Source organism: Oncorhynchus mykiss, chromosome 12 (genome assembly GCF_013265735.2).
Source record: "Oncorhynchus mykiss isolate Arlee chromosome 12, USDA_OmykA_1.1, whole genome shotgun sequence".
In the NCBI taxonomy this organism is placed as follows: domain Eukaryota; kingdom Metazoa; phylum Chordata; class Actinopteri; order Salmoniformes; family Salmonidae; genus Oncorhynchus; species Oncorhynchus mykiss.
Genome location: NC_048576.1, coordinates 29,154,024 through 29,177,070, shown reverse-complemented (window position 1 = coordinate 29,177,070; position 23,047 = coordinate 29,154,024). Strand labels below are relative to the sequence as shown.

Here is a 23,047-nt window from a genome sequence, read left to right as displayed (position 1 = left end):
CTCAAGGAGGGAAACTTTATACTTGACACGTCATCTATGTGACTCCCTACAATAATAATCTGTTTACTGTGGAGCAGAGTTCATGTTGGGGCGGCAGCGTAGCCTAGTGGTTAGAGCATTAGCCTAATAACTGAAAGGTTACAAGTTCAAATCCCCTAGCTGACAAGGTACAATTCTGTTGTTATGCCCCTTAACAATGCAGATAACCCACTGTTCCTAGGCCATCATTGAAAATAAGTTAAAGGTAAAAAAAATAAATGCACCAGCTTTAATGACCACTGTCATGAATAAGATACAAATGTGGCAGGATAGGAAAAAGGTGTGGCAGGATAGGAAAAAGGTGTGGCAGGATAGGAAAAAATGAAACACCTTGGTAATAGAACACTCAACATGGCAACACAGTCTTTGGACAATGCCCTGCAGACAGCAACTGTAGCTCCCTAATATTCCCTTATTTTGATAAGCAAGACATGCATGACAACTTTAAGATACTGTTAACATTTAGTCATGAAAAGATGAAGGCATCATATCTGGTTTTACAGCATTTATTTAGGATCTCCTTAAAAGTTTGAGAGTTTCCTAATTGTTAGGAAACATCTCAAATGCCTGAACATCCAGGCTGCAATCATAATAGTTAATGGGGAATAAGAGTATCATGCAAGCACTCAACTCTGTCTCACAGACACAAGGTTAGGATGAGACCTGGCACTGCTAACAGACAATGGTTAAAGTTGACTATTCAAATATTCAACAATCAAACTTTTGCACAACCATGAAATAAAATGCTATTCAAGGTAAATCATTGTAAAAAAAAAAAAAAAAAAAAAAGTATATATATACACACATACATACATACATACATACATACATACATACACGTGTTGGTACATTGAAAAAAGCATAACCAGTAGAAAACATGGACTAAAAGCATCAACTACAATGTAATCCTGCCATAATAGAAGAGCTCACTTTCAATTGATTTAATATTTTGTACAATATTTATCTCACAGAGAAGTTTAATTGTAGAGACGTTATCGGTGTGTTAATGACTGGGCAGCAAACAAAGTCTAACACTGAGGGATTGACTGACACCAGATAAAGTTATGACAGTACGTGAATGTAATTCAGCCTGCAACTTCAGGGTGTATTCATTTACTGAGCCTGAGATCATCTATTCCTGTGTATAGGTGTGGCTCTCTCTGTCTGTGTTTATGGTTGTAAGAGCATTTGTGTCTGCGTGTGTGTGTGTGTGTGTGTGTGTGTGTGTGTGTGTGTGTGTGTGTATATATGTATGCAGGAACACTTCTAGTTGTCTGAGTCTAAGTCACTTTCTCCCCCAATGGACCTGAACTCTTCGCTGTCCTCCTCATCCTCACTCAGCTGCACCTGGGACAACACACTGGGACCTCTCCTCCGAGCTGCCTCTTCCTCCTCTTCCTCACTTATGCCGTAGCCCTCTCCATTGCCCATGCTGGAGGTCTGGGTGTGGGTCTGACCCTCATAACTCCCATAACTATGGGGAAGCGGGGAGAGAAAGAGAGGGAAGGGTAAAGTATGGGTTAATAGGGCCCAAGATCCAAACAACGATGCAAATACACCTTGTACTGTATATAATGTGTCGGCCATGGTGTTGTACCTGACATTACTGTCCTCCAGGTGGGTCTCATCCGGCAACTCTTCCCCGTATGACATCATGCTCTCGTCCTGCTCCAGGCCCATGCGGGCCGTCTCATGGTGGGGTCTGGGAGGGGGCGGGGGACGCACCTCGACCTCTCTGTCTGAGTCACTGCCACTCTCTGACAGGTGGATAGCTGGGGCAGGACAGGAGAGGCAACACTGTTAGAACCTCACATTTCAAACAGTCCCTAATGTACTCCAGAAATCCTCCAATCATAGGATGTAGATTTTAAAGGGAAAGTTCACCCAAATGACACATTGGTTTCCTTACCCTGTAAGCCACATATGTCAGAGTCAAGGCCCGCGGGCCACATCCGGCCCGCAAGAAGGTTTTTTACGGCCCCTGGGATGATCTTGATTTATTATTAGAACCGGCCCGCAGCAAGCCGGCAGCCCGCAGATCTTTTACACGCACCAATACTACATTTCCCACAATGCAAAGGTGACGCACCGAGCAGTAGGCTGCTTCATTTCAATATTTATTGGCACAGCAGTCGTCAGCATCACAGTAAAATTAACTTTCAGATACCCATCAAAAATGGCAAAACGGAAGGTGGATACTGAGAACCGGGGGTTTCAAACAAGGTGGGAGTCGGAGTATATGTTCACGAAGGTAGCTGGAAAACCTGTGTGTCTTCTGTGTGGAGAAAGTGTGGCGGTACTGAAAGAGTATAATCTGAGACGACATTATGAAACGAAACACGCGGACAAAAACAAGAATATGGACATGGAACAAAGGCTACAAAAGGCAGAGGAATTAAAACGAGGCCTCAAATCTCGACAGGCTCTGTTCAAAAAAGCCAAATCACAAGGCCAGGCTGCTGTCAAGGCCAGTTTTATTTTGGCAGAAGAGATCGCTAAATCAGCCCGGCCATTTACGGAGGGGGATTTCATCAAAAACTGCATGATTAAAGTTTGTGACGAAGTTTGCCCAGAAAAAAGGCAACTCTTTTTAAATGTGAGTCTGAGCAGAAACACCATTGCCGAGAGAGTAGACCAGTTGTCCATCAATCTAAAAGAGCAGCTTGTGAAAAAGGGAAAAGATTTTATTGCATATTCCTTGGCTGTGGATGAGAGCACCGACATTTCTGACATTGCCCAGTTGTCAATTTTCATCCGCGGAGTGGACTCCAACCTAAGCGTGACAGAGGAGTTTTTGGCTTTACGTCCTATGCATGGCACAACTACGGGGCATGATTTGTATGAAGAGGTGTCAAGATGTGTAAATGAGATGGAGCTGCCTTGGGAAAAACTCGTGGGTTTGACAACCGACGGAGCACCTGCGATGTGTGGACACAGGAGCGGACTGGTGGCGAAGATACGGGAAAAGATGCAAGAGGAAAACGCGACAGGTGAGCTGACAGCTTATCATTGTATCATACACCAGGAAGCGTTGTGCGGTAAAGCCTTGAAAATGGAGCATGTAATGAGCATCATCACGCGCACAGTTAACTTTATCAGAGCCAAAGGTTTGAATCACCGCCAGTTCAAGGCATTTCTGACGGAGTTAGAAACGGAGCATGGTGATTTGCCTTATCACACAGAGGTGCGATGGCTAAGCCAGGGAAAGGTGCTTCAAAGATGTTTCGAGCTTCGTGAGGAGATTTGTCTGTTCTTGGACAGCAAAGGGAAAGACACAACACAACTCCGAGACGAAATGTTTCTGTGTGAAATGGCTTTTCTGTGTGACATTACGAGTCATCTGAATGCAATAAACTTGCAGCTGCAGGGTCGGGATCGTGTCATCTCTGATATGTACAGTACAGTGAAGGCATTTAAAACCAAACTGACTCTGTGGGAGACGCAGATGCGGAAAGAAAATTTGAGCCACTTTCCCAGCTGCCAGACCATGAAAGAGAAGCTCTCTACCAGTGCGTTCCCGAGCACACAGTTGGCTGATAAAATAGGTATGCTTGCCGCTGACTTTCGACGCCGATTTGCTGACTTTGAAGCACAAAAAAGCAGGTTGGAACTGCTCGGTAACCCATTTGCTGTTGACGTGGAAAGCTCACCACCAAACCTCCAAATGGAGTTGATTGACCTCCAATGCAATGATGCACTGAGGGCAAAATATGCGGCAGTGGGTGCTGCGGAGTTCGCCCGTTTCCTCCCCGGCACAATGCCCCAGCTGCGCATCCAGGCTGCTCAAACGTTGTCTATGTTTGGCAGCACATACCTGTGTGAACAACTGTTTTCTTTGATGAACCTGAACAAAACATCACACAGAAGTCGACTTACTGCTGAACACCTCCACTCAATTCTGAGGATTTCTTCAGCTCAGAGCCTTACCCCGAACATTGATGAACTTGTGGAAAAGATGGGACACCACCAAGTATCACCCTCAACCTCAAACAAGTGAACATTACTGTGCAATCACATATTTAGAGTTTTTACTCAGTTCAAGTTTAAAAGTTAAAATTTAATATTTGTTTTCACTGCATGTTACTTCTCCTTAAACAAAGTGTTGTTTTTGATTAATAGATTTTTGCACTTTATTTTTTTGTATTTCAATCCAATTATATTTTAAAAATATTTCAGTTGAGTGGATGATAGAAAATTGCTATTATTGTTTTTTCTTTGAAGTAAATTTAGCCCACTTTTGCTAAAATAGAAAATATAGTCTACTGATGGTGCCTTGAATACCGGTTTCTTTCATTTAATGTTCATGTTATGGGGATATTTATATAAAGGAAATTTGTCTTTTGTGTCTGTTGAAAATTAAAGATTACTGACAGAGCCATAAGAAAATATTGCTTTATTTATCTGATCATATTGTAATATATTTGTTAGGTTTTCAGTAGGTTCAATTAGGTTCACTAGACTATATGCGTCATTTAAAAATTTTTCAATGAACATTCGAACAGTCCGGCCCTCGTCTTGTAGCTGATTTTTTTATTTGGCCCTCCGTCCATTTGACTTTGACACCCCTGCTGTAAGCAGAATATGGACAGGGTATGACAGCAATCCATGCTTTGGTTTAGTTTCCTTGCTACTGTTTCCACATTTGTAGCACAAATCCCATTAAAGTCATGGGACAGATATTAGCATTTTTCATGCATCATGTCCAAATCGTCTGAAAGCATCTAAAATTGATTGTGAAGCTCAACAAAGTCACAGATCATTTTATCATGATATCGGTCCCATGACAAATGCTAAAAAAGAAATGTGGAAACAGTGGCAGGGAAACTTGGATTGATGTTATACCGTGTCTATAGACTGCTTACAGGGTAAGGAAACCAATGTGTCATTTTGTCATTTGGGTGAACGTTTTTTACCCAAAGCACATCTCTATTCACCATCTTACTCCATCCTATGACAAGCTCCACCCTAGTGTGACTCACAGGAGAACGGGTTGTCTCCCTCCTCTTCGCTGGCGTCATCCTCTCCGTCTGACATGAGCAGGTCCTGGTACAGCACGCTGGCCTGGGCTGGCCGACTGGAGCCTTCATCCTCGTCATAATCATCATCCTCATGGCCCTGCAGCCTTCTGCGGGGCGGCAGCAGCAGCATCTCCTCTTCATCCTCCTCATCCTCCAGGTCTCCCTCGCCATCCTCTGCCTGCGGAACAGGTCATCATCATCAAAATAGCTAATTTGCCTGAACTACAGACTGTCTTCAAATCTGCCATTTCTCTCTTTCAAAAACCATCTCTCTGTTTCTTCATGATCTTAGTCTTACAGGAGCTGGTGTCTTGGGCTTCCCGTCGTCATCCTCCTCCTCGAAGCCCTCGATGTCCACGTCCGACTCCTCCTCTCCTAGCCTTCTATGACGACCCTGGAGACACACGGAGAAGTTAAGCGACACTAAGACCGGAAAAGATACTTCTGGGGAAAGACAGTGATAACTTGTGAAGCAATGGAGATGCCTGAAAATGTATAATTGGCCAGGCAAACAGAATGCTAGTATGACAGGCAGTAACAATTAGGAGCAAAAGTAACATACAAGCGAAACTGGCAGACAAATGAACCAAATTAGTTATGGGAAGGAACCATCTTTGTCTTAGGAATGAAAAGCACAAAGGGATCTTAGAATGGCTCCTAGTTAGGAGGAGCATGCACCAGTCAGGATCCACACTGTGGGAATGCAGAGGGAAGAACTGGAAGGGAGGACCAGGTGAATGTGCAAGGAGGAACGGGGGGAATGGGAGGGGAGAGGGTGGTTAAAAGCCAGGTGACCCCTGGATGAGACAGATGCCCGTTGCACTCCTGGGTGATCTCTCTCCGTACCTGCCCTACCCCCCTCTTCTCTGGAACAGCCATTAGAGATGCCTCAACCTCAGAGAAAAGGCTGGTCTCTCTGTGCAGGCTCACAGAGGCACTGCTGTCAAACACATCAGCAGGCTGCCCCCCCCCCACCCCGCCCCCACCACACACACACACAGAGAGAAAGGAAAGAGGGAGAAGAGATAAACACATGGTAGGAAGGAGAATATACAGTGCCTTACAAAAGTATTCATCCCCCTTGACATTTTTCCTATTTTGTTGCATTACAACCTGTAATTAAAATGTATTTTTATTTGGATTTCATGTAATGGATATACACAAAATAGTCCAAATTGGTGAAGTGAAATGGAAAAAATGACTTGTTTCAAAAAATGATCAAAAATAAAAACGGAAAAGTGGTGCGTGCGTATGTAATCATCCAATTGAGAATCTGTGGTATGACAAAGATTGCTGCACACCAGTGGAACCCATCCAACTTGAAGGATCTGGAGCAGTTTTACCTTGAAGAATGGGAAAAAATCCCAGTGGGTAGATGAGCACAGCTTATAGAGACATACCCCAAGAGACTTGCTGCTGTAATTGCTGCAAAAGGTGTCTCCACAAAGTATTGACTTTGAAAAGCAAGTTCTGTTTTTTTGTCTTATTTCTTGTTTGTTTCATAATAAAAAATATGTTGCATCTTCAAAGTGGTAGGCATGTTGTGTCCATCAAATGATACAAACCCCCCAAAAATCCATTTTAATTCCAGGTTGTAAGGCAACATAATAGGAAAAATGCCAAGTGGAGTGAATACTTTCACAAGCCACTGTAGAGACTAAGGCATAGATAAACTATAGAAACAGCTACTAAATTGACACATACAAGAGTGCTAAAGAGGAATGACAAGGCAGAGAAAGACTAGAATGTGAAGAGGTATATGTAATATGGAGGGAGAGACGACAGCAGACAGAGGTTAAAAAGTAGGTCTTTGGAGAAGAGTGGCATTCCCCAACTCTGGAGCAGGTGAAGGGCGTGTTGAGGTACTTTAAGTGGTGACTCTAAGGTCTTACTGTTAGTATCTGGGTTGTTTCTGGGCCATACATGGGACAGGAATATTGCTACCTGTGGTGTGTAGGTTCCAGGAGTCATGGGGTCCAGGCTATCCAGGTCTGCTGCATCCAGAGCTGCCTCTTTAGCTGTGGAGATGTCCTTCTCCAGCTGGGTCAGGTGCTCATCATACTGGGGAGATATCAAGCAACAGTCAAATGATCAAACTATCCTTGGCAGAGGCAACATAATGAAGCCATAAATATGATTCATCATCTGACAAGACATAAAGATGTCAATTAATTATACTGAACAAAAATATAAACAACATGCAACAATATCAAAGATTTGACTGAGTTACAGTTCATATAAGGAAATCAATCAACTGAAATAAATTAATTAGGCCCTAATCTATGTGTTTCACATAACTGGGAATCGGTCACAGATACCTTAAAAAAATTATAATTTAAGTAGGGGCGTGGAACAGAAAACCAGTCAGTATCTGGTGTGACCACCATTAATTTGCCTCATGCAGCGTGACATCTCCTTCACATTGAGTTGACCAGAATGTTGATTCTGGCCTGTGGAATGTTGTCCCACTCCTCTTCAATGGCTGTGCAAAGTTGCTGGATATCTCTCGGAGGACCTGAGCCCTAGGACCATGCCCCAGGACTACCTGACATGATGACTCCTTGCTGTCCCCAGTCCAACTGGCCGTGCTGCTGCTCCAGTTTCAACTGTTCTGCCTTATTATTATTATTATTCGACCATGCTGGTCATTTATGAACATTTGAACATCTTGGCCATGTTCTGTTATAATCTCCACCCGGCACAGCCAGAAGAGGACTGGCCATCCCACATATGCTCTCTCTAATTCTCTCTTTCTTTCTCTCTCTCAGAGGACCTGAGCCCTAGGACCATGCCCCAGGAATACCTGACATGATGACTCCTTGCTGTCCCCAGTCCACCTGACCGTGCTGCTGCTCCAGTTTCAACTGTTCTGCCTTATTATTATTCGACCATGCTGGTCATTTATGAACATTTGAACATCTTGGCCATGTTCTGTTATAATCTCCACCCGGCACAGCCAGAAGAGGACTGGCCACCCCACATAGCCTGGTTCCTCTCTAGGTTTCTTCCTAGGTTTTGGCCTTTCTAGGGAGTTTTTCCTAGCCACCGTGCTTCTACACCTGCATTGCTTGCTGTTTGGGGTTTTAGGCTGGGTTTCTGTACAGCACTTTGAGATATCAGCTGATGTACGAAGGGCTTTATAAATACATTTTATTTTATTTGATATTGGCGGGAACTGGAACACACTGTCGTACACGTCGATCCTCAGCAAGAACTGGGATATTTTCAGCTTCTAGGAATTGTGTTTAGATCCTTGCGAAATGGGGCCGTGCATTATCATGCTGAAACATGAGGTGATGGCGGCGGATGGATGGCACGACAATGGGCTTCAGGATCTCGTCACGGTATCCCTGTGTATTCAAATCGATAAAATGCGGTTGTGTTCGTTGTCTGTATCTTATGCCTGCCCATACCACAACCCCACCGCCACTATGGGGCACTCTGTTCACAACGTTGACATCAGCAAACTGCTTGCCCACACGACGCCATAGACGTGGTCTGCGGTTGAGGCCGGTTGGACGTACTGCCAAATTCTCTAAAACGACATTGGAGGCAGCTTATGGTAGAGAAATGAACATTACATTCTCTGGAAACAGCCCTGGTGGACATTCCTGCGGTCAGCATGCCAATTGCACGCTCCCTCAAAACTTGAGACATCTGATGCATTCTGTTGTGTGACAAAACTGCACATTTTAGGGTGGCCTTTTATTGCCCCCAGCACAAGGTAGCCCTGTGCAATGATCATGATGTTTAATCAGCTTATTGATATGCCACGCCTAATAAAATGTCCACTAACAGAGATGTAAACAAATACGTGCACAAAATTTGAGCGAATTAAGCTTTTTGTGCGCATGGAACATTTCTGGGATCTTTTGTTCCATCTCATGAAACCAACACTTTACATGTTGCATTTACATTTTTTGTTCAGTGTAGTTTCATTATGAGCTTCTCTTATAGTTTATCTTTCATACACACACCTCTGCCAGGGTCTGCTTGCATACGTTGACTATCTCCAGGGCCGTATTGGTGTAAGGGCTGTCTGGTCCGTTGTACTTGACACTGTTGGTGTGGACCAGGCTGACATCAAACAGGAACACATCCCGGTTCTGGTACTTGTGTTTGGATATGTTCTGTTGGACCACAGCACACAGGGAGACTTTTAAATAACACTAATGGTTATATTATACATATGACCATCTACCTGTATAATACAAATATTACCATCAACTACATATAGGTTTGATCCATCTTGGCATCATAGGGATCCAAAAGGGGTCTAGTTGTGGTTTTCCTCAAGGCTAACACTGAAGTCTCCTTCCCATAACTCACCTTGCGGACATTCTCTAGGTCCATGGGTTGGACTATCACTTTGTAATAATCTGGAACAAACTTCTTGTTGACTGGATGGTGGAACGGCCAAGACTGAAGAGGAGACAGAGGCAGAGTAAGGACAGTTATCACACTATCACACTGTGCGCTTGATTGAACTACTGGCAGAATTCTCAATATTTTTTTACATTTAAAGAGCAAAGAAATAACTGCTCAGTGAAATGACTTCAGTCACAAAGAAAATACAAATAGCAGATAGTCTCAGTGACATCCAGAGCGCCCGAAAGAAAGCAGACACCCTGATGATTGGGTGGAGCTCCACTCACGTCAGGCACGGCCATCATCTTCTGAGTGACGATGTTGTCCAGGATGAAGGAAAAGGCCACCTGGTCATCATCGTCCAGCAGGGGGTTAATGGCTTTCTCCAGTCTCACCAGCCTGTCTTCCTTCTGCACAGGACAAAGGAATGTACCCGTTTAATTAAGTACTATTGAAGGCCACTTCCATTGTCTTCCAAGAGTTGCTGAACATGATCCTCCTCCTCCAGAAATGAGTCGGTGTCTAAAACCCATCCAGAATCCATCAGCGTGAACATTCACACGTACCTCTTTCAGTTTCTCATCACAAAGGTCCAGCATAGTCTGAGCCACCTGGGTTATTGGATGCTTGGCACCTGAATACACCGCAACAATTACAGTCTCAATAAGTTACAGAACAGTCGGTCACAGTAAAATATGAGTCATTCTCTAAGGCTTCAAGTGGTTTAGAGTTGTACCATTGTATGTCGCACTGTTCTTGACAATGAGCTCCACGTTCTCTCTGAACTCTTCCCGGGAGGGGTACACACGCTTGCGCACATTCTCCCGTAGCGTCTGCAGATCCATGGGACGAGGGATGATCTTATAGTAGTCCTTCACCACCTTGGCATTGACTGGTGTGTGGAAGGGGTATGTCTGTGACAAGAGGTAAAGACAACCCAATTAGAGAGAAAAAAGTGTGTGTGTGTGTGTTTGTGAGAGAGAAACGGTCGGAGGAGTGTAGGCACTGTCTGTCTGTAAGCAGTGGGTTGTGGGTGTGTGTGGGTCTTGCAGTGTGCTGTAGGTGTGTGGGTGTGTGTGTCTTACATTGGGGTGATCCCGCATGTCGTTGATAATACTCTCCAGGACTGAGGACAGGGTGACCATGGGGTCAGTGCGTCTGCGGTGGATGGATTTGTGGGGCCTCTGTGAGAGGATGAAACAAAACAAAAACCACAGAGAGCTAAGGCATAACTATATAAATATATTCTCCAGAGCTCGCTTTAACTGAATAGTCACACGCAACCAATGCAAAATATGGTAACTGGCAACCAGGCTCACATTTAGGTAGTCACAGTGTACATTGTTCCCAACACGTCTCTTCTTCTTGGGGGGAAGCTGCTGTTTGGGGAACTTCAGCACCAGGGACTTCCTGCGCACCTCATCAGCACTGTGAGAGGAGACAACATGGTCCTTTACACAGCAGCACAAGGTAATATCCCTAACATTTAGACAGACGTTGAGAGCATAATGAACACTATAGGAGCTTTTAGTCCGCAAAGAAAGTGGAAAAGAAATTAGAACTATCCCCCTCTCCTGTCAGTGTGCGTGTGGTGTGTACCTCTCGATGAGCTGCTTGCCCAGGACGATCTTGGTTCCCTCCACTTTAATGAGTTCCTCGTTGTCATTGTGGATGACAGTCTTCTCCAGCTCCTCCTCCTGCTCCTCCGTCATGGCAACCGGGTTGGAGGGCGGAGCATTGGTCTGGTAGTACAGTGGGCAGAACTTGTTGGTTCGCATGTGCCCGATGGCACCGCAAGCTCCGCACTTCAGCTAGGGCAGAGGGGGTAAGAAGAGATGTAGTTAACAACCAGACAAACACTGTACATAACAATGTGGACTGCAAGTCACTGCATCACATCATGCTACCTTCACCGTAGTACACCAACCATTACGTTATCATGCTTATTATAAGCAATATAACATATTGCTAATAAAGAAAAGTGTGAAAAAAGTGAGGAAGGTTTATCTTGAAAGAAATTATCCTATTTTCGAGACAGCAGGTCAGCAGGAAAACAGACGGCAGGTTATGGAAAAGCAGGGGAGGATAGTCTTGGAGATGAATCATTATGGGCTGGCAAGCTTACTTTTACCTTGAGGTCTGGCCTCTCCTTGATCTTCTTGGCCTTCTTCTCAGGGGGGCTCTTGAACCTGTCCTTCTCCTGGTTCCTCTTCAGCCTCCTCAGCTGCTCCTGGATCCGCCGGCGCTCCTTCCTCATCTCCTCTCTATGTTGCTCGTCAAACAGCGCAAACTTCTTTCTACATTGGCAGAAGGCAGACAAAGACCGTGTGAGGTTGGGTACACTACACACAGACCAAACACTCATATTAAACACACACACGGACGAACTTACATGAAGTCGTCGTCCTTGGTGGTTCTGATTCTGGTGTAGGCGTCTATGACGGAGGGTTTGCGGACAGTCTCACAGCGGACATACTCCTTGCCGTCCTCGTCTCTGAAGGTGCGGTAGATTTTGAGGCGCCGTCCCGTAGCGGACGAGTTCAGGCTGGTGACCGAGGACGTGTCGTCATCTTTATGGGAGCCCGTGGACAAAGCACTAGCTGTAGGGACACACAGAGAGAGATTTGACTTGCACACACACTCCAGTAAACACACATGAAAAAAGCCTGAAACGCACATGCACACACACGCCACTTACAGAAGCCCTTGCGTGCTTTGCGTCCCTTGTGGTCACTCTCCTCTCCCATCAGCATCCTCTGCAGCTCCTTCCTTTCCTGCTCCTCCCTCTCTCTGGACAGTTGGGAGCTGGTCTTCTTGTTCTGCAGCATGTTCTCAATGTTCTTCCCCATCTCCTCAAAGTCACTGTCCTCCGCTGAGCTGCTGTCTGTGTCTGTGGACAGGACCTCTGTGGACTCTAATACTCTGGAGAACAAGTAGAGGGTAGAACATCACATCATCCCTATAGGAAATGGGTGGTGAATTATGATTATCTGGATAAAGGGGGAATGGAGGATGAGATGGCCTCACTTGTTTTGCAAGTCAAAGATCCTCTGGCACTCCTCCTTGTAGCGCTCCTGGTGTTCGGCTACAGAGAAGCGGGACCCGCGGGCAAATTTGCTCATGGGCCCCTCGCCAGAGCGTGCCTGCTCTGTAGACATGGTCCTCACCACGTCAATCACCTCCCAACGAGACAGCTTCTTTATCTGAAACGCACATATACACACAGGTTTAAGAGATTGATCTGACCTTCATACTTAGGTTGGTGGAAGAAATGAGGGAACTGAATACATTATTATTATGTAATAATACCTCCTCCTCTGGAACACCAAACTTGCGCAGCAGCTGCTTGGCGTTTTTTAGTGACAGTCTTCTCAGATCAGCGTCTGTCCCTGTCACAGTCTTCTTAGCGGGTTGTGGCTCCCGGTCATCCTGGGCCTAAACACGACAAATAACAAAATAACCTTTAGCTCAGTAATAAATTATTAAATAATCATCAAAAAACAATTGAATGGTTATAACAGAAAATATTTTTGTCAGAAAGGCTACGAACGCATGACTGGAATTATGGCCCCCTGATCTGAGTACTGATCTGGCAGAAGTGTTTCAGTGCACTGGGGTAAAACAAAGAGGAAGTACCTTTTGTTGAGTGGGCTTGTTGGGCACTTTGACGTAGGAGAATCCCTCTCCACAACCTGTGGGGTCGGCCACCCCCATGACCTCCAGCAGACACTTCCCCTTCATGGCAGCGATGAAGGCTCGAGTCGTGTTCCAAGGGGCTGTGCGGACCTAGGGTGGACCACAGAGAACACTGGTGAGATCACAGATCATCCTTTTTTTCAACATCAAAATCAATGTTTTATGAAAAGGAAGCAGAGTAGCGCTGAACCTCATCATCAATCTTCATCTGGAAGTCTTCCTCGTTCTCTTCCTCTGGAGCAAAGAAGGACTTTTCACCATATCCAGCATCCTGGTGGAGAGAGAGAGAGAGAGAAAAGTTATGGTGTAGTTCACACAGTGCCATAATGAATACCAATATGACAGATAGGCTCTTTGTTTAGGTACTGTCAGTCTTACCTTCAGTCTCTGCTCTGCCACCAGCATGCTGTAGTAGGCACAACACTGCTCTGGAGACACCATGGCCCTGATCTCCTCCTCAGTAGGCAGCCTGAAGTCAGGCTTCAGCACCCACCAGTTAGAGTCCATCCCTGGGAACAGGGTGGGGGGGGGGGGGGGGGGGGGGCAAATTATATTAAATCATATAACAAATATTAACCATATTCTCTTAACGCCACCCTTATTACCCAAATTACAGCTTTGTAAGATTAATGGACGCGTGTCACATGAGAATTCCCCCTCTCCAAAGGTCTTATACCCTTTGGATATTTATTTTTATTTCTTCAACTGAAGCGTCTTGTAGGCTCAAAAGCAGAGGTGTTGCAGGAGCAGAACAGCAGATATTAACGAAGGACCATGAAAACCTCTGGTACCTTACTGATGCTTTCCTCAGACCACACCTTACTTCCACAGTAAACTCCACATCCAGAATATTCTGACATCTCTCTTTCCTGACGCATGTCAGTCAAAGGCACACCATCTCTGAGCTCACACAGCTAAGCATCAGAGTCACTGCTCTTTCTTACACCTCAACACTTCTCTGAGATCACACGGGAGTAGAAACGTCAAAGGGATACTGCGAGATTGAGATTTAGGTTGTTTCTCTACTTACCCAGAGTCAGATGAACTCATGGATACTATTTTTATGTCTCTGCGCGCAGTTTGGGGAAAGTTTAAATCAGCATATCGCAATTGCTGGAAGTCTCCAGTTACAGTAGGCAGCTCCTCTTAAAAGCAGAGAAATTGACCTAACCACTCCAAAGCTGGGTGGTTGATCATTTCTAGTCTTAGAAAGCTATACCTAGTAATCAATATTGTGTTAATTTGACTGATAATCTTAAGAAACAAGATTCTATCCACTTCCTCATTCTCTGTCCCGTTGGGCAGCGCAAAAGAGACAGATACAATATTGCGATCTCTATACATCTCTATGCGACAATGGAACAGAGAATGAGGATCTCGTTGATGATTATCAGTAGCATTTTGAGAGGAGCTGGCTACTGCACCGGGAGACTTCCAGCAATTGCGCAAAGCTAACAATAAGATAACTTCAATAATATCCAAACTGCACACAGAGTAGTGCTGAGCGATTGGTGCTTTTTGAGGTCGGTTCAGTTTCGGTTCGATTAAAAAATAATCCCGGTTTTCGATTTCATATATTTTTTTTTTACTATGCATAATGTGGGTTGAATGCTGTAACAGAATAAAACAACTAATAAAACTCCAATGAAGGTAGTGACTACCCATTACTGCTTATCACTTATTAACCATCATTTATTCACATTACTTTAATTAAATATTTGCTTTATTTCATTACTTTATTATTTCATTTCATCTCTTTCGAGCTGCTGCCTATGCTGTCTGACAAAATACCTATAATTAGTAGTTCTTCAACGTAAATAAGGCATACTTTTATGACTGCTGAATACCAACTATCAATCACTTAGACCATGTATTTTCAGATAGCATGGTTAGAGCGTTGGGCCAGTATCCGAAAGGTTGCTAGATCGAATCCCCGAGCTGACATGGTATAAATCTGTTGTTCTGCCCCTGAACAAGTCAGTTAACCCACTGTTCCTAGGCCGTCATTGTAAATAAGAATTTGTTCTTAACTGACTTGAGTAGTTAAATAAAAAATTAATTAATAAATAGCAAAGCAACTGCTTTCTATCCCTGATGATCGTGAGTTCTCTCTTCTCTCTGTCCCCCTGTCTGCTCCACACAGACCAGACACATAGATGGACGCGCAATGGATTATGGTAATTGTAGTTAATTGCCACGTTTTCTGCACTAAACTATGCAGAATATTGGCCTGTTGGAAACTACAACTCCTTACTACACTGCATAGTTTGGACTTGGTCCGATTTCTTTCTTCAGAAACTGCATATCCAGCTCACAGAAAAAAACTGAACGAAATGGAATTCAAATAATTGAACCGACGTCAGTCAGTTGTTTAAAAACAGAAAAATAGCAGACATTTTAGGTAATCACTCAGCACAGAGATACAAAATGGTATCCTTCAGTTTGTCTGACTCTGCGTACATAGAAAAATGACCTAAACATTTCGCAGTATCCCTTTAAGAGGAAATCAGGATTGTTTGTCCTTCAAACAATGAAGGACAGTGTGTCATACTGTACTACTGACAAACATGAGGCTACACGGTAGTATTGGGGTACGCATAGTCATTGGGGTTGCCAATCGTCCAAAATCCATCGCTTTCACACCTCCCTTGGAGGTCTGAAGACTTTTTATTGCAAAAGCGGTTTGAATGGTCCGCTGGCTCCCAGTAGCAAGACTTTGATTGGATGTTACATTTCATAAACCCTCGCCTCACATGCACGTTGGTGGTACGTGTTGTTTGTCTGTTTTGCCAGAAGTGTGCTCTATACACAAAATCAACATACATCAACATATTTTGATGGGTTTTAATCTGCAATTTCCCAACCATCCTCACGCACTGTTACACCTACAACACTAGGCATTTGATTTGTTTGACGTGTTGCGTAGCGTCACTGATTGCAAGTCTCCACCCATATTTAGCCATTTTTCTGCCATTAAAACTTCCCCAGGCTTCCCGTTCTAGGGAAGCCTGATTCTCGATGAGGCTAGGGTAAGTAAGGTTAGCTGTTTCTACCTGTACGCTTGAAGTCAGCACAGAGTTTTAGGCGTTTGCGGATGCTGCTTTCTGAATGTGAGGGGAAGGCTTTCTTTATGTCCTCCATGCGGATTCTCCTAGGGCGATCTTTACTCTTCCAGAACAGTCGATAGATAAACACCTGCACAGAAGAGGAGACATGAGTATCGGCAAGAATGCATTCTTTAAGTGTGCTTTCTCTTGTGTGTGACAATGTGTGTGTGTGTGTGAGAGAGAGTGTGTGTGGATTTGCAGATGCTGTGTGTGTGTGTGTATCGCAAGGTATACCTGCAGGAAGTCTCTGATATGGGTGTTGGCTCGTTTGGAGTTGGGTCCAGGGACCTCATAGAGCGGACACTGCTGTCCAACCACAAAGATGTCCACCAGCTCTCTGATGAAGTAGCCCTGCCGTGTACGCAGCACCAGGAAATCTGTCTCTGGCATCTTGTGGAGGTAGATGGGGGCGCGGAAAAGGTTGTTCTCAAAAGCCTAAAAGAAAGAAAGACATGACAGAGCTCTACATTTTCTCTTTCTGGGTATCAGGTTCATTCAGAGCAAATTATTTTTCAAACATCAATAAATTGTCATGTAAATGACTGTAATGAACATGGTACTGACCGGGAGCAGCTGCCCGGGGTGCAGGGAGCCCAGAAAGGGAGAGGTGTGGCAGTACACCGTCTCTCCGTACTTACAGTCTGGAGCTCCAGGGTCCTTGCCTGGTTTCTGAGGAGAAACAGCCATGTTTCACGTTTATTCGATTTTAAAGTGCATTTACACATATGTTAATAACAAAACACAACTCATAGACAATAAAGGAAGGAAAATAACCACTGAGGTGGTTCTGTTTTTAGTAAATGCTAATCAATGTTGATACAAGGGAAATTGTAGTTGAAAGACTAGTGCAGTGACTCACTCTCTTGTAGTAGTTCTTGATCTTGGTTGCCATGCCGACTTGCATGATGAGCGGAGGGTATTCCTCGCTGTACTCTGCCAGAATCAGGTCTCCGTCTTTCCCTGTCAGGTCCTGAGCTGTCCGCATGAAGAACATGTCACCGCCACCAGAAGCCTGGCGTTCCTGCTCTCGCATCTATGGGCACAGAAAAATACATTTAACGCAAATCACACACAAACAGGGTTATCAACACACACAGACAGACACATTCCTGATGACTTGTGTTAAGACAGAGAGAAGGATGGAGGTGGATGAGGTAAGTTCTGGGGCCTCACCTTGGCCTTCTTCTTGATCTGTTTGAGTAGGGGCTGTGCTGCGTGGGGACCTGGCTGGGACAACGTCCCGAACGAGTACTTCTTCAGAGAGGGTCGGTGGAACCCACGCAGCTTCATGGGTCCCATGTGAGTAGGGAAGAACGGCTGCCTCAGCTCAACTGCAGAGATGGAGTGCTGGAGGGAAAGATAGACAGAGAAGGTTACATACAACTACTGTGAACATTCAGTACATAGCTAAGTTTATCCTACGCTATAGTTAAGATTCTCCTCTTTAACTGCTGATCAATCTGTAAAGGAAGAGAGCTCACAGGAGAGAATCTAGTGCCCACCTGAATGATGTTGCCACCGAAGGTGCCCCTCAGGCCCTGCTGCTTGGGGTAATAGAACTCATCGTTGGACAGGTTCCATGGGTCCTTCACCTCAGGCTGGGACATGTTCTGTAGGCAGCAGACCAAACAGAAAAGGAGTTAACAGGCTAGTTCAGGGACTGCAGAATGGCATTTAAGATACAGATCTACGTTATGTTCTCTGTTTCAGTCCTGTAGTACCTGTTGAGGCTCCTCCTTTATGACCCCAGTCTTCCCCAGCAGGATGCGACTCTTCTTCAGTGCCGACTCCTTCTTGTTCTCCTTGGACGGGGAGTGGGACGTACGCTCAGACTCCTTCTCATCTGGGATTTCTGCAAGAGGCCAAGTTCAGAGATTTGTGGATAGATCAAAGCATTCAAAAGGTTACAGACCAAGATATTTCATAATATGTTGAAACTAACTGACAAATGGTGGACACACAGTTCACTAAGAAAGGGGCAGTACCTAAAATTATGTTCTCATCATTGGGGTCCAGGGTGAGGACAGGGGGTGAGAGCATGCGGTCCATGGCCTGGTCGTCCCAGATGATGTTGTCTTCCCAGCGCCCGTACACCAGCTCCTCATTGTCAATGGGGAAGATGGAGAACCAGGGGGCGTCATCTTCATGAGAGGCTGTGGCGAGACCAATAGGGAATCAGTAGTGATAGATGTACTCTTTAGTGGTACGTTCACCATGACAACTAACAGAGATAAGAAGGAATATGTTGTAATCTCACATTGTTCCTCATTATAACAGTCAATTACACTCGACAACAGATACCAGGTAAACTAGCCTCCTCGTACCATAATGGTCATGGTGGTGTTTGTCTCTCTTGGAGCCAGAGCCGATGGAGGGGGCTTTGGGCATGGGTGGAGGAGTGGGGGGCACCAGCTGAGAGTTACTCCTACACAGACCTGTAGTGTAGATAGACATCATGAATACCTAGATAACCCAAAGCAGACAAATACACAACAATTATATCAGTTAAGATTTGCCACTGTAGTCCTAAAACCCCTGCACGGTTGGGGTTTATGCTTTGGTGATGGGATTTCAATGAGGTAGGAATCTCCAGTGTGCAGGTCAGTCTGTGTTTATTGGTACTGGAGTGGAGTGGGTGGGTCTCTCACCCTGCTGTGCGTTGTAGGCATTGGCATTACGCGTCATGCTGGAAGGCAGCCACCCTGCCAGACTGGCTCGCTGGGTCTTAGTGCCTTTGTGTTTCACGTCCTCTCCATTCCAGATGATGTCGTCCTCCCACTGAAGCTGGGTGACCATCAGAAAGAGCTCGTTCTCCAGGGCCTGTTCATCCTTTTCGTCACCACTTCCCTCCTAGACAGAAAAAAACCACAAAGAACATGGTAAGTCTTTATAGAATGTTGTATGTTCTCTTCTAACTAAGAGTTGGAAGAAGGTGTAGCTAGAAATGGAAGATTGAGAATCAAAAAGGAGCTGAACTCAAAAACCAACTTATCTGGTTGAAAACGGCCTATGTGGCAATGATATTGTTCTTAAAAAATTGTACTATTTGCAACATTTATTAAAAAGTGTAAGAACTATGGTCATAATTTGCAAGATTTAAGGAATCTAGGGTACGTCAGTTTTCCTTGGGTTGGGTTTAGATTTAAATTCTGCCCACATGCCCACGGCTGGCAGCACCCAAATAATCATTGATTTGGAGCACAGCTGCGACATAACATGAGACAACGAATGAGATGAATATCGTCGGCAATGTTATTTTGAAAGAATGAGACTTGTTTGTTATACACAACTTGTTTTTTTCCCAACTCAAACATCCTAACATTCGTTTGCGAACTTTAGCATCACAAACACAACTTTCATTAAAGATTCTGATACTCTAGAATAAAGGAAATGCTCTGAGCTTGGGATTCTTGACCAATCACGTTCACGTTGTCATGCTGCGCCACGCGATTGCTAAGCCATTCATCACATGTATGGTGGCTGTTTGGGATATTTCAAGAAAAGAGGAACACACCCACTTAAAACTCATTGCTTCTAGCATTTCTTAATGAGGATGTGGAAAAGCGAGGCAAAATGAGTGAGTTCAGCCCTAATCCTAAAGCACCAGTGAAGTGTATGGGTTGTCAACCTCTTTGGGAGGTTGTGAAAATGGTGGTGGTGGTTCTGGCCTCTCCTGCTTCTCCTGCTCATCTTCCTCCTCCTTCAGTTTGAAGCCATAGTGGAAACCACTTCCATCCTCAGGGACCCCCATCATGTCGTACCAGAGCTGGGCCGGACCATAGCGCCACTCTGCCACCTTAGGCCTGGACTCTGTCACCTTGTCCCCGTCTCCAGCGGTCTGAGAGAACTTGGACTCTACTGGGGCCATCATTGTGATCTGGGGGAAGGAGAGAGGGACAAGGAATTAATTATTGAGATTATTTTTTTGAGTATTTCATTTTCTAAGAAGAGAAAACCCATACAGAATTATACTGCGACTGAATCCCATTACTAAACCTTGTAAGCTCTCATAAATAAGCTGTGAAAAATATACAGGTAAATAACCACACAGTTTCACAGGGATTTCAAACAAGTTTTCACAGTTCTACATATCTCTGACTAAGAGATTGTTGCACACTGACCTCATCATCAGACAGGCACTGTTCTGGGGGTGGAGGTGGGGCGTATTCATAGTCCCAGCCAGACTTCTTCTCTGGTCCCTGCTGCTCCATGGGCTCAGCGCCCTCTGGTGGGGGTGTCTCTGGCTGGGGGTCGCGGTGCTTCCTCTTTCTCTTTCGTCGTGCACTCCGCCACACCGACGGCATGTTCTTCCCAGGGCCAAACAGTCGAAGGAACCGCAGCACCTGGATGGGATCAGAGGAGTGGATGGATAGACGTTAATTTATGCTCTCTGATATTTGGTGACCTATACAGTGTGTCCAAGGAGGACAGCTCACCCTTCCAGGCCTGAACTCTGGGAAGAGCTGTGTGACGCCAGGCAGGGCTTTGGCAGCATCCTTCTGCATGATGCCAGCCAGGGGCAGGCTGAGGCAGGTTGGAGGACCCCCAGACCCAGAGCCTGTGGAGGGGCGGTCCGTCTCTGACTCAGAATCTGAGGAGCTGCTGAAGTCCACTTTGTCTACTAGAGAGGAGGGAGCAATGATGGAGGGCAGGATGATCCCGTCTCCTTCATCCCCAACTGTGGAGAAACCAACAATAGCAGACGCTGGGGTTAGAGCCCCTCTGACTCTGAGTACTAAATTACTAGCATGTATTCTTGACATTAAATACATCAATATCCATGTATTTCTTTTCAGATTGTGAAGAATCATGCTTGTTCAATATAAGTACAACGTATCTTTTCACTGGCACTTTTGGCCCTTCCTCATCCATTCCTTACCACTTGCAGCCGTAGGAGAGGAATCCTCTTTCTTGCCACCAGGCGTGGGGAGACTTGGAGGAGGTGGAGGGGGCATAAGCTTGGCATCAATATCCTCACAATCCGCATCATAGTCATCCTCATCATCTGAGACAGAGAGAAAAAGTGTCCAGTTATCGGCCATGCAAAGTCTCTGATAAAGAGGGTGGAAATTAAATACCATGCATTTATCTGTTCTGGTACACTAGGGTATGTGCACTCCTAGATGGCTGTGTACAGTATATACATGGGTATGCATGGGTATTACTGCACCTGTTCTCCTGGTAGGCTGCAGGCTGCCCATGGCCTGACGATACTTCTTAGTCTCATCTTCAGCCACCTCGTTGATGTCAGAATAATCAACTGCATCGGCATCGTTCTTCACCCATCCTGCATAAGAAAAAGGACATGAAACAGTCACTCATTTATCACAGTATTTACAGACACACAACTTACAAACACAACTAAGGAGCATATTGACTGTCATGTTGAGCCAGTTACAGTTCCCAGCCACGGTACTACCCCACCCACAGCCTTACTTCATGCCCTTCGTCTTACCCTCTGCATTTGTGCCACCTGTGTCTCCATCCTCGTCAGGATCGTCCTCCTCACTGGCTGTGATCTCTGTGATGAGGTTGCCCAGGCCCAGAGAGCCCAGGCCAGCCAGGTGCTTCTTGGACTCCTGGGGTGTGGAAGGAAATTGTCAAACAAACATCGCATTTGATATGCCAAAGTGTATTGGAATATACCAGGTGTGAAAATGTCTGTTGACTTTATAAGTAACATTGCACCAAAGACATAGTGGACAAGTGAGCAACATAATAATACAAAACCCATATTCAGCAAATGTACATCTCAGTCCTGTTGTTAGGCATATTTTAGTGTGTGTTCAAAACAGTTGTGTTTATTTCCACACTATGCAGAATGCTTTATTCTTTTAACAAAATATAGTCACTCACAGTGTCCAGCACACTGTCTCCCTCCAGCTGACCATCTTCATTGATGTTCCCGAAGAGAAAGCCAGTGAGAGAGAAGGGGCGGTCTTGGTCTTCATCACTGTCTGAGTCCGACATCCTGAGAGAGCAATGAATGTCAATGTGTGATTAATCTATTCTCTCTTGTTTATATAGTCCTCAAAGTAGATTAAATGCAGTTAACTGAACAAAAGCGAAACTAGACATTTTAAAATACCAATCCTGATTTTGTGACAAAGGGGGTGGCAAACCCACCCATGATAATCAAAACAAACGGGATGGAATGACAGACAGCAAAACATACAAACTGAATAAATAGGTATGTTGAAGGTTTGATCTTATTAACTTGCGTTACTTTTACACAGTTGGGAAGGCCAGTTGTCCTCGGATTAAGGCCAGTTTGATAATATCCTCGGACCCAATTTGCCGCTAGTTTGGCAAATTAACGTTAGTACCCTATGCGACCTCCGTTCACTACGCCAGTATCCACACGCTGTAAAAGGGTGGGTATCTCACCGACCCGTTATTTCGAAAGAAAATATATGGGCTTCATTGTTTTCAAATGTAGTCGATGCATACAACACCAACCAACATTGAGCAATGCGCGTGCGCATAGTTCATTTCCGCTCCATGAAGGATGGCAAGTGACGGATGGCCCTCCCGCTTTATTATTATTAAAAAAAAATGTACCGTTGACGCGTACTTTGTCGCCACCTACAGGATAGTGTATTCCATGAGCTATTTTTCATTATTTTTGCACAAGGCCATTCAATGCAACCACAGACTGTGTGAAAGCGCAGTAGCACACTGGCACAGTAGCACACTGGCCACGTGATGTTACCTCAACAACAAGACTAGTGTTGTTTAATACGTGATGTAACAAGTTGGTGTTACCTGATGTTACCTGACCTGACTCCTAGCTCATAGGCCTTAAGTAACCAAGCTCAC

The 23,047-nt window shown here is 44.9% G+C and overlaps 1 protein-coding gene across 2 annotated transcripts; it reads right to left on the bottom strand.

Moving 5' to 3' along the window:
- Positions 1-437: 437 nt before the first annotated feature.
- LOC110537369 (transcription initiation factor TFIID subunit 1) lies at positions 438-22,730 on the bottom strand. 2 transcript variants are annotated; one of them, XM_021623361.2, is made up of 39 exons: positions 22,455-22,730; positions 22,085-22,199; positions 21,684-21,807; positions 21,399-21,515; positions 21,108-21,233; positions 20,665-20,906; positions 20,350-20,571; positions 19,857-20,105; positions 18,877-19,078; positions 18,553-18,663; positions 18,214-18,381; positions 17,950-18,080; positions 17,731-17,838; positions 17,402-17,575; positions 17,088-17,261; positions 16,793-16,897; positions 16,463-16,663; positions 16,175-16,316; positions 13,500-13,630; positions 13,312-13,392; positions 13,062-13,211; positions 12,735-12,860; positions 12,453-12,628; positions 12,124-12,347; positions 11,818-12,025; positions 11,551-11,722; positions 11,025-11,236; positions 10,745-10,853; positions 10,511-10,609; positions 10,162-10,339; positions 9,992-10,059; positions 9,713-9,835; positions 9,387-9,479; positions 9,035-9,187; positions 7,002-7,118; positions 5,356-5,451; positions 5,019-5,235; positions 1,637-1,811; positions 438-1,513 (listed from the first exon to the last, which is right to left on the bottom strand). In XM_021623361.2, the coding sequence occupies exons 2-39, from the start codon at positions 22,196-22,198 to the stop codon at positions 1,306-1,308; spliced, it is 5,826 nt and encodes a 1,941-aa protein (XP_021479036.2). In that variant the 5' UTR covers position 22,199; positions 22,455-22,730; the 3' UTR covers positions 438-1,305. The 2 variants fall into 2 exon arrangements, with proteins under 2 accessions (XP_021479036.2, XP_021479037.2); XM_021623362.2 differs by having other exon boundaries at positions 11,557-11,722.
- Between the last annotated feature and the right edge of the window lie 317 nt (positions 22,731-23,047).

Excerpts from the sequence above, each read along its gene's own strand:
- LOC110537369 (XM_021623361.2), bottom strand. The coding sequence starts at position 22,198 with ATGTCGGACTCAGACAGTGATGAAGACCAAGACCGCCCCTTCTCTCTC. Across the intron at positions 13,212-13,311 it reads AGATGAAGATTGATGATGAG|GTCCGCACAGCCCCTTGGAA; the intron begins GTTCAGCGCTAC and ends GGTCCACCCTAG. Across the intron at positions 10,340-10,510 it reads ACATGCGGGATCACCCCAAT|ACATACCCCTTCCACACACC; the intron begins GTAAGACACACA and ends CTCTTGTCACAG.